At 35.7% G+C, this 12,173-nt stretch overlaps 1 protein-coding gene across 1 annotated transcript in view; it reads left to right on the forward strand.

Annotated features, from left to right (window-relative positions):
• Cdc42se2 (CDC42 small effector 2) overlaps positions 1-12,173 on the forward strand; it is a 96,342-nt gene that overhangs the window by 51,152 nt on the left and 33,017 nt on the right. Inside the window, exons 3-4 of the mRNA XM_058586553.1 lie at positions 3,467-3,563; positions 5,864-6,196. Of these exons, the coding sequence (XP_058442536.1) occupies positions 6,143-6,196 (54 nt within the window). The 5' untranslated portion in view covers positions 3,467-3,563; positions 5,864-6,142. The remainder of the gene's footprint in view (positions 1-3,466; positions 3,564-5,863; positions 6,197-12,173) is intronic.

Below are 12,173 nucleotides of genomic sequence, written 5' to 3' on the forward strand. Positions count from 1 at the left end.
ATTGCATAAAACTATCATTCATTTTCATTTGTATGAATATACCATAATTCATTTAAAAATTTTTTTGGTTAGATTTTTAGGCTATTTCTTAAAACTTTATAGTAAGCCAGGCACAATAGCATGTGCTTTTAGTCCCAGCTATTCAGGATACTGGGGACAGAGGCTCACTTGAACCCAGAAATCAAAGACCAGCCTCAAACAAATTCCCAGAAATTGATAACCTTTTTTTGTTACATTGTTCTGCTTCTTGCCATTTTAATTTTGATAACAAAATAGCTCTTAGTACCTTTATATGTATCATGTAATGAAGCCCTCATTTTAGACCTGTGAAATTGTCAGTGTAGCATTCTGTTTTATAAATGAGAAAACAGAGTGTGCTAGAGCTTGTCACTTGTCCACAGTATTTCTAAAGATTACCAGAGTGCCCTATACTTTTAAAAATCTTTGGATAACAGGAGGAGTATCACTCTACACTAACATCAACATCTACGCTTGGCTTTAAACACAGCTGAACACATGCCACAGATCCTTAATTTCAAACTCTAAATTCTGAACTTTTCATTCAAGTTCATGCAAGCTGAGCATGCTCACTTTCTGAATTGAGTTAAAATATTTCAGAATTCAAAAACCCCATAATTTAAGAAATTACCTGGTTAAAGATATGCCCCATTGTCCAGTTTTTCAGATCAAGGCTTTATTATTTTTTCTTTGAAAATTGACCTAAAAAGCACTTACATTAAATTGTAGCAAAAATGTAATTTCTTTAAATTTTCAGCAGAAAAACTATTTTATACTAGTAGTAGACTGATGTCTTGTAGTTTTTGACTTATAGGTGGGAAAAATGAGGATGGGAAACTGATATTGGTTAATATTTTGACCAGAGAATGCTTACTACTTTTACACTATTCTCATGTTAATCTCATTTTTAAATCAAAAGACTGAGCTTTTAATTCAAGAAGCTCTGCTTGTCACTAGCCAAGTGGCTTTGACTAATTTACTTCAAGCTTTTTAATGAGTAAACTTCACTGTTTAAAGTTCCTTCCTTTTGTAAAAGCTTGTCTCATGAGTCTCTGAGTCAGTGAAATACCTCAATACTGTAGACAAGTCTGACTCTTTATTTATGTGTGGAATGTGCTGAGCTGTGTTTAAAGCCAAGTTTAGAAGTTGATATTATTAAAGAGTGATACTCCTTTTGCTATCTAGAGTTTTTTTGTATAAGATTTTTAAAATGGACATGTTTTAAAATGTAATTTCTTTAAATTTTCAGCAGAAAAACTATTTCATACTAGTAGTAGACTAATGTCTTATAGTTTTTGACTTATAGGTGTATATAAGTTTTTGACTTATATACTTCTCAGTTCAAGAAGTGGAAGTAACTACTAGTATAATTATTATTATTTAAATTTTTTTAGTTGTAGATAGAAGCAATGTCTGTATTTTATTTATTTATTTTTTAAATGTGGTGCTGAGGATCAAACCCAGTGCTTCACACATGTGAGCGAAGCGATCAATCACTGAGTCACAACCCCAGCCCTAGTATATTTATTAGTTGGAATGTTGATTTGTGTGTGTGTGTGTGTGTGTGTGTGTGTGTCAGAGAGAGAGAGAGAGATGATTTCAGTAGTCTCTGAGAGTGTCTATAAATGTTTTTACTCATATACTTTTTCTTTTTTTTTTTTTTGGCACTAATAATTAAACCCAGGGGCACTCTACCACAGAGCTACATCCCTAGTCCTTACAGTGTCTTGCTACATTGCTGAGCCTCACCTTGAACTTGGGATCATCCTGCCTCAGCCTCCAGAGTCACTGGGATTATAGATGGGTACCACCTTGCCAATCTAGATTAATATACTCTTAGAAAACCACCTTGCCCCTCTAGATTTATATACTCTATGAAAAAAAAATTGAAATGGAAATTTGTTGAGGAAAGACAATAGAATGTATCAATAACACATTCCAAAGCATGTTTGAAACACCTTATCATCTATGTATTTACTTAACAAATAACCCATAAAGTTGAAAACATCCCCTGGGTTTGAAAATATCTATTAGGTAATAGAAATACATAGAAGCACAGATTATTGTACTTTAAACAGTATTCTTGAACTGAACATTAAGAGGAAGTATTGTGAATATCATTTTGGGAGGGGGTGCAGGGGATTGAACCTAGGGCTTTGTGCATGTGAGGCAAGCATTTTACTGACTGAGCTATATCCCCAACCTCCTTGAATATCATCCTTAGAATGGGGAAGTGCTCATTTTAAAATTCACAAAATAAATAGAGAAGGAAATTTGAACTTGGGAAAATGTGGGAGTGATGAAGTGTTATGGACTGTAAAATAGAAAAACATTAATTTTAAGTTTAAACAGAAGAATCATTTAGTTAAAATAAGAAAAGGAAGTTATAACATTTCCCAATGTTAAATTAATATTTAAAGGTAGTTTTATGGCAATTTATATGTAAATGAGAAAATGATATTAGATGGAATAGACCAAACAGATTTGCAGGCATCAGACTACCTCCTTATGTGTTTGTGTACAATAATCATGAGCATAAAGAATTTTCAGTTTCAAGCAAAGGCTTATTTATTTTCACAGAATCGTTCAAAAGAGATTTCAGGGCTGGGGTTGTGGCTCAGAGGTCGAGCACTTGCCTAGCATGAAGAGTCACTGGGTTCAATCCTCAGCACCACATAAAATAAAATAAAGATATTGTGTCCACCTATAACTAAATAATATTTTAAAAGTACAAGTTATTAAAAAAGATTTTATTTCACTATTTCTGTTTTAAAAAAAAAACATTTCTAGTTGTAGATACACAATACCTTTATTTTATTTATTTATATGTGGTGCTGAGGATTAAACCCAGTGCCTCACACCTGCCAGGCAAGCCTCTACCACTGAGCTACAACCCTAGCCTTCACAATGACTTCTTATTGGCCAAAGTCTTTGATCTGGGTGAAGTTAAACTTCTTAGAGAGCAAGCCTCAATCAGTGGTTACTTAGTTACAGTTAGGAACAAGAAGTTCTGGTGTGCTGTTGCACAGTGGGCAACTAGACAGAACAGTATGTCCCGAACATTTCGAAAAGCTAGAAGAAAGGATTTTGATAATTTTCTTCATAAAGGAATAGTAAATGAGGCATAAGTATGTTTAAACATACAAGGTGTACATGTATCAAAAAATTACATGTTGGGGCTGGGGGTGTGGCCTAGTGGTAGAGTGCTTGCCTTACATGTGCAAGGTCCTGGGTTCAATCCTCAGCACCACATACAAATAAATAAATAAGATAAAGTGATTGTGTACAACTACAAAAAATAAATTAAAAAAAATACATGTTGTGCCATTAACATGTATGTATGTATGAATGTATGTATGTATGTATTTTCAGTACTGTAGATTGAACTCAGAGATACTTTACTACTGAGCTATATCCCTATCCTTTTTTATTTTTTATTTTGAGACAGGGTCTCACTAAGTGGCTTAGGGCTTCTCTAAGTTGCTGAGACTGGCCACATACTTGGAATCCTCCTGCCTCAGCCTGTCAGTTCACAAGGATTACAGGTGTGTGCCACTGCATCCAGACAATATGTATACTTTTTATGTTTTTATGTATCAGTTAAAAAATAGATTTAATTAAAATAATAGAGCTACACTGGATACTGATGTGTGTTTTTTTATTTAATGAAACTGGAGATTGAACCCAGTGTGTCAAGTATGCTGATTTTGTGAAGTTGGCTATTTCCTCTTATATTCCATCTTACAAGATTGGTTAGAGAAATAAGTGAAGTATATAGTCTTTTGAGCTAATAAAACCTCAGACTATTTACCTAATTTAGTGGACAAAGCCAGCCTCTTCCTGGATTTGGACTTTGGTTGAAAAAGGATTATTCATCCTGCTTAAAATAGGCATTCCAGGCTCTAAATTCTAATTATGGCAGGAATGTAGATTTTTCTTTCTTCTGTTTATCTTTGAACATGTTTTAATTTTAACATCTCATTTCCTATATAGCATGATAGGACTCTTGTCAAATCATGGTGCAGAATTTATGCCTTTTTGTTCACATCTTTGACATTGAGTATGTGTTCACTTATCTTCACTAAAGATCTTCATCTACACAAATATAAAAATCTGTTCTTAAAGTTTAAAGAGTCATGGCATTGTTCAGCAAAAAAGGGAGAAATTCATTTTGCTTAATATTTAGGGTTCTGTGATACTATAATATGGTTGTTAATGGTTTATAGCGGGTACATCTTCTAAATGTATGAGATTTCTTTCAAACATTTATGAATATGTGATTTATGTTTCTCCATTTTTGACAAAAATGTTAACATCCCTTTGAATAATTGAATGAAGTAGACTTTGATTTTTTCATTTCAAGGATGGCTGTTTTTCTTCACTCTGCCTACCTTTTTAACCTTTATATCCATTCTTCTTGAAAACATTGCCTCTACTTGTTGACTCTGCTGATTAGCTTTCACTTACATGTCAAGCTAGTGTAATCTGAATTCTGCTCGTGCTTTTTCACTTTGGTGGCCAGGACCACTAAATATCTTTTTGCTACACAATCTAATGGACAGTTCTCCTATCACAGTGGCAGTTAATCCTGTTACCTACTTCCTCCTTGGAAAAGACTCCAGTGATAACCACATTTAATTACTTTTCCTTTTTTCTCTCTCTGGTAATACCCAGCCTCTTTGTGGACTTCTCTGCCTCACATAAATTAGTTATTTCTCAGTTTTCTGTTAAGACTTCTTTGCTTCTCATGCTACTATTTCCCCTATATTATCATCATTGCTTTAGTCAATCTGCTAAAGCAGATATGCTGCTGATTCTGAAACTTCTCTTGGCTTCAGATCTGTATATCCAGTTGTCTGTTGGACATCTTCACTTGACTGTCATAGGAGAATAAAAGTGATATGGATCACTTTTAGCTTTGGGCTAAAAAGGGAGAGACATTGCCTCCCAAACAAACTTCAGGTGCATGGGTGTAACTGGTCTTAGGGATTACAGGAACCGCTTTGGGCTTCTTCTCTTTTGTCTCTGCTTATCAGTATTAAGATCCCAGAAATTTAGTTTACTTATTTATTTTTTGTGGTGCTGGGGATTGAACTCAGAGTCTTGTACATACTAGGCTCTACTACTAGCTGCATCCTTAGCCCTGTCAGAACTGTCTTCTATATGAGGGTGGATCATGGCTCACCAAAGTCATTATTGTGACAATTGTAAATCAGAAATAGGTCCACTCTTTGTCCAATTCCAGTTAGAAAATTGCCTGACAAGGATTGTGTTTGACATAGCAGACATAAAGTGTCTTGACTGATATTCATTCTGGTGGGGGTGGGGATCTACTGACTCAATTCACAGAAGGAAGCTAACTTAACCCCTGTCCAACTTTTGTGTATAATTCTAATTTCAGTGGATAAGGTGATAATTTTAGTTTTTTGATGAACCATACCTCCTTGATTATCTTCTTAGAGTTGATTGCTGTCACTTGGTGGTTGTCCATGAGAATTGAAGGAACATGAAAATGTTGATCAGTGTTTCTTCTTGGAAACAGACTTATGTACAGTAATCATAATGTTCTAATTAGTGATTTAAAAACAGTAAAATAATTAATAGTTTTATATATAAAATGGAATTCATCAGGAAGGCAAGGTTTTCTGTTTTCACTATAACATTTGACATTCAAGAATTAATTAAAAGATAATTTGTTGAATGAGTATCCATTTGTTAAAAGGTTTTCATTGTTTACTCTTTTGGGTATATTTACTCTTAATTTTATCACAGATTTAAGAAATAAGAACTTCTAAGTTTAAATAACGTTAACTTACTTTCATGTTTTCTTTCTTTTTTTTCCTAGACTACCTGTTATAGGCCCTGGGTCAGGAGAGCAATTTTGTACCTTCCTGCTGGTTCAGAAACAAGTCTCTGTAGAACCAGAAGCAAAGAAAAGGAAACAATCTGACTTTTTTCTTACACTGACTATATATAAGATACTTGACTTCCAAGAACAAAGGCAGTGAAATACAATTTTTGTTTTGATTGAATATTCATCACATTGAGGATCATACTTTGTGGAGCTTCCTGAAGTGAGATTTGGAACCTTCATTGGTGCTCATTTATACCTTGGACTGTAAGCATGAGTGAATTCTGGTTGTGTTTCAACTGCTGTATTGCAGAACAGCCTCAGCCTGTAAGTATGAAGTAATGTTTGTATAGAGTGGGTGGGGTGCTTCTTAAATATACTCACACTGAGACTTGGGACCCTCAGAGCAATTGCAGGACAATTCTAGGGGTATTGCCAAGAATAGTTCTGTGGAACTCCAAACATCTGTTTAAAAAGAGAGATTAATGTGTTTTGAGTAAATACGATGTGTTAAGAACTGTGCTAGATCATTGTATATGACTGGACAGCTTGTGGTGTTCCCATACATAGACAGCTTCTGGAGGAACAGTGAGAGGAAAAGGAGACAACAGCCTGAGGCCAAGCAGCCAGGTCAGGCTTTGACATCAGTGGGTGGAAGAGGATAGCAGCCAAGTTCCCTTCATATGCTTCTCAACATACCATCTTATTTTGAATCACAGCAACCCTCTGAGGAAGGTTCCATTATCCTTACTTTTCAGTTGATAACATACTTTTTTTGCTCACGGTATTGGGATGGTAAGTGGTCTTGGTTGATTCATCACATATGCCACACTTTTGTGCCTTCTTACCTGTGCACATATTCTACCCAAACCCTGCCTGACAACCCCCAAATTATTGTTTGTCTTTGAAGATGCCTAATCAGAAGTTACCAGTTACCTTTGTAAAATCTTTCCCAGCTTTCCCCTAACTTAGATAATACCTCATCTGTATTCCTACAGCCCAGAGCCTTTTGCATAGTGAATAACTGTTATGCAGTCCCACCACATTCTGAATTCTTTAGGAACTTGATCATATCACTTTGTGTCTTCAGAATTAATTATTCTACCTTGGCGAATGTAGGTGTACATACCAGCTGTCTGTCTGTCTGGCTAGCTGAGTAAGTGTATTCATTGTTGGTTTTTTTAGGGTTGTTATTTGTTTTGGGGTGCTACAGATCAAACCCAAGGCCTTGCACATGCTAATCAAGTACTCTACCACTGTGCTATACTCCCAACTTTTCTTATTTTTTCTTTTGAGACAGGGTTCAAGTTGCCCAGGTTGGCCTCAAACTTGCCATCCACTTCCTGAGTAGCTGGGATGACAGTGTGTGCTACCATACTCTACTCAGTTTTGTAACAATACAAAAGGAAGATGAGGGTTAAATTAAAAAATATAATTGCACATATAATACATAAATGAATTCTTACAATAAAGATTCATACAGTGTAGCTGGATGTGGTGGTACATACCTGTAATTGCAGTGACTTGGGAGGCTAAGACAGGATTGCAAGTTTGAGGCCAGCCTCAGCAACTTAGTGAGGCTTTAAGCAACTTAGTGTGACTCTTGTCTCAAAATGAAAAGGGCTGGGGATGTGGTTCAGTGGTAAAGGGCCCCTGGGTTTAATTCCTGGTACCACCTCCACCCCCACCAAAAAAAAAAAAAAGAGAGAGAAAAATTTATACAGGGCAGACAAAAGAGAAAAATTAAAAAATTAAAAATGGGAATAATCTTTTTTATTTGCTTCTCCAATCTCAGTGATTCACCTTTTAGAGATTTGGTATTTATTTCTCTTAGTTAATATATATGTATGTATTTATATAAGTTTTATTAATTTCCATCATTACAGCATTTGTAGTATTTTTGACATAACCATATGGTCGCACATTTAATTTTTCTGTTGATACTTATTATATTTGTAATGTGTTATTTTAATTTGTACTTACCAGGTTAGTAGAGAGGTTAAAAATCTTTTTCATATATTTAGTGTAAATTTGTATGTTTCTTCTTTCATCAAATTTTCTATTGATAGTCTTTATAATTTTTAGATGGATTGTTTGACTTTGTCTGTTTTTATAGCTTCAAATGTGCTGTGGTTAATAACCCTGTGTATTGTAAGTGTTTCTCTCAGTATCTGTCAGCTTGTTTCTATAGCATTATGGCATCTTTTATGATAGACAAGTTTTCCTTAAGAATACCTTTATTATAATATTTTAAAGACCTGCTGTGCTGTTTTCTTATTCTACTTTAATAATTTAAAGTTTCTTACATTTAGCTCTTTGATCAATACAGAATGGAAGATGGACTTTAATGTGGTGTGAGGGAGTCTGAAACTTTTTACATGCTAATCAGATATCTTAAAAACAGTTTATTAATGGCACTGCCATACTGTTTTGTGTGTGTGCACACACGTACTAGGGTTCAAACACAGGTTCTTGTTCGTGCTAGCTAAGCTGGCCTCCTGTACTGCCATTTTCTCTATGAACACGTCTCTGATGGATCTGAGAAGAGTTTTGGTTGTTGGTTTTTTCCTCCATCATTATGCCCAGGTAGGTCTCACACCTATTAGCTCAAGATATCCTTCCTGGGCTGGGGATGTAGCTCAGTGGTAGAGCATTTGCCTAGCACATGTAAGGCAAATCCTCAGCACCACATAAAAATAAGTAAATAAAAAATGTTTATTCAGCCTCTTGAGTAGTTGGGGCTAGGTATGTAGCATCATGCCTGGCTTCTCATACTGTCGGGTTTTTTTGGTAGTTGCAGATGGAAAGCATTTATTTATTTACTTATTTATTTATTTTTATTCATTTATTAATTAGTTATGTGGTGCTAAGGACCAAACCCAGTGCCTCATACCTCAAGTGCTCTGCCACTGAGCTACAGCCCCAGCCCCTCCTATACTGTGTTTTTTAATTGTTTTTAGTTGTACATGAACACAATACCTTTTTGTTTTATTATTTATTTTTATGTGGTGCTGAGGATCGAGCCCAGTGCCTCCCACATGGCAAATGCTCTACCACTGAACTACAACCCCCCAGCCCCCCATACTGTTTTTTTTTTTTGAGAGAGAGAGAGAGAGAGAATTTTTTAATATTTATTTTTTAGTTTTCGGCGGACACAACATCTTTGTTTGTATGTGGTGCTGAGGATCGAACCTGGACCGCACGCATGCCAGGCGAGCGCGCTACCGCTTGAGCCAAATCCCCAGCCCCATACTGTTTTAATTGTTATCATTACCTAGTATGTTTTGCTTTCATAGGGAAGTCTTTTTTGACTGTATTGGTAATGTCTTTTTTTTTTGTTGTTGTTGTTGTTTTTGTTTTTTGGGAAGGTGGATTATGGTTACATGTTTCCTCATTATGTTATTTTTCATATTTTTCTTCATATGAGATACTGCATAATGCATATTTTATTTTTTATTTATTTGTTTGCTTCTTTTTGGGTAGCAGGGATTGAACTCAGGGGCACTCAACCACTGAGCCACATCTCCAGCCCTATTTTGCATTTTATTTAGAGACAGGGTCTCACTAAGTTGCTTAGGCTGGCTTTGCTGAGGCTGGCTTTGAGCTCACTATTCTCCCGTTTCAGCCTCTGGAGCTGCTGAGATTAGAGGTGTGTACCACTGCGCCTGGCCATATTTTAAAATCTTATGGCTGTTTTTAAGATTGCATTGAGTTGAGAGGAATTAGGTAGAAATTGACATGTTTTGAATTTTTAGTAATCCCACAGAAAGGCATGGCTTATATCTTCATTTATGTAGACCTTTTATGTTCTTTTAGTGAAGTTTTTAAAAAAAATTTTTTGATAGTTGTAGATGGACAGTGTATTTATTTTATTTGTATGTCTTTATTTTATTTGTTTTATTTTTATATAGTTGAACCTAATGCCTCACATTGTGCTAGGCAAGCACTCTGCCACTGAGGCACAGCCCCAGTTCCTTTCTTAGTGAAGTTTTAAGATTAAGATTTCGTCATATTAGTTTGCACATTTCTTGTTAGATTTGTTGTAGATGTTTTATGGATTTTTATTCTGAATTTCTGTTTTTCTGTTATTTTTCCTAATTACTAGTTTGTAGGAAGCTCACAATTTCTAAGTGCTATTTTTTTTTATCCAGACTCATTAAAACACTTAAATGAGTTTAATAGTACTTTAATTGATTCAATTTGTCCTCTAAATATTTCCAGATAGTGATTGTTTTAGTTGTTTCTGATATCTAAGCCTTTTCTCCTTCATTATCTGGGACCTGCACTATGACATCAAATAGTGTTAGCAATAGTTGAATATTCTTGTTTAACCTGACTTTAATAGGAAAAATCCTAATACTTAATCATGAAATGAAAGAATATCTTTGGGCATTTTAATGACTGCACATACATATCAGTTATTGTGTATAGTTTATAATATATGGTATCATCAAAGAATGTGTTTTTAACACTGTTTTTAAAACGTTTGTGAGACATTTGAGTCCTCTTACCACATGTTTTGGAAGGTGGGTATGCCTTGTAATTTTATGTTGAACATGAGATATAGGATGAAAGGAACCAAGGTAAATGATCCTTTAGTGTGAGGTTTTATACCTGTCTGGCTATAGGTTAGGCCCTTGTACTATTTGGTATAGCTGTAGGTGTCAGAGGATAAAATTTCCTCCAGTGTTCTTGTTTCGGCCTCCTTTGTCTTCGGGTTTTCCTTGAGACCTCTTCTTAAATAAGGTGTGGGTGTTTAGTTGTTTCATTTGTAATCCGTTATTCAGGAGCCCTGTAGATGTGGTTGTAAGGTGTAGGGAGAGGAGCATTACATAGTGCTAAGATTAGATCTCATTCTGAGTGAGCCTGGGCCACTGAACTATGACTTCCACGGAGTGCTTCTCAGTTTTTTTCCCCCCTAATCTCTTAGGTGACACAAAAGAGACTAGAAAGGATTAGAGATGAGCATTTCCCTTCCCCCAAGGTAGGTAGTTTCTGATAAAAACTCCAGTTGGTTAGGTTTTGGTAAGATAGTTGCTCTTGAGGGCAGGCCTTGTTAAGAACAGATTGCTGTGCCTTATTTCAACATGGCTGTCTTTCACTACTTTTGTTGAAACCCAGGGGATTTTTCTCCTAACTCCATTGCAGGAATCTGGTGCCGTTCTTGATGATGATTACCCCATATGTGTAGGGGTCCCTGCCAGACTGCCTACCCCACTGGAGTTGTTAATTCTCAAACTTGTCCATATTGAGTTGCCAGCAGTACATCTATTGGAATTCAGGCTTTTGTTCTTTTTTCTTTTTTTTGTACTTTTTTTTTAGTGGTCAGTGAGCATTTATCCATTTATCTGTCTGTCTGTTTATATGTGATGCTAAGAACCAAGCCCAGTGCCTCACACATGATAGGCAAAGTGCTCTACCAATGAGCTACAAACCCAACCATTGAGTTTAGGCTTTCCTACTTAAGTACTAGAACCTGTGGCAGCTTCTGCTGTGGTAGTTTGTGACTGTACCCACCACCTGTCTCTTCAAGACATCCCTTTGGAACAGCCATTTTCTCTATGAACATGTCTCTGGTGGATCTGAGAAGAGTTGTTGGTTTTCAATTTGTTCAACACTTGTATGGATAGAAGTGATGATTTCCAAATGTCTTATGTGCCAGACAGTCAATCTGCCAGAGGTCAGATTGCCATAGTTTTAAAGATTGATTGATTTATTGCCAGTTATCACAGTAAAGTAAATTATATTCAGGAATGTGATAGAGGTATACTATATTCGCTCATAGCTAAAATAGACACATTAGGAATTAAGTAGCTGGAGCATGAGGCCTTGAGGTTATAAGATATCAGAAATACATTTTCTTCACAGAAAGACATTGCAATTGAGTGTTTTGCATACCACATTTAACATGTCAGTTATTTTTAATAAATACATACTTATGTTAAATATTTCTCCAGATTCCACGGATATCTGATTTCTTTACATTTTTGACTTCTGAGAAAAAGTACATAGAACTTCACGGGCTGTGTGGTCACTATAATGGAAGAATAATATGCTCTTGGCGTCAGCAAACAGATTTAAAGAATGTCTCTTAAGTTTTATAAAGCCATATGTTTGCTCTTATGGTTGGCAGCATCAAGACTGCTGTTTCGGAAAGCAGATTGTCATCTCTGAAGTTTTCTGAAGTATTTTCTGAAGCTGAGTGCTGCATGCCAGCTCTCCTACTCATGTTTTATTACCCCTTGCTCTTGCACATTCCATGTGTGAAAAAGGAACTGCCCAATACTGGGGAGAAAATAGAAAG

This window comes from Marmota monax, unplaced genomic scaffold, assembly GCF_021218885.2.
Source record: "Marmota monax isolate L192 unplaced genomic scaffold, Marmota_monax_Labrador192_F-V1.1 WCK01_AAM20220418_F8-fsc00415, whole genome shotgun sequence".
In the NCBI taxonomy this organism is placed as follows: domain Eukaryota; kingdom Metazoa; phylum Chordata; class Mammalia; order Rodentia; family Sciuridae; genus Marmota; species Marmota monax.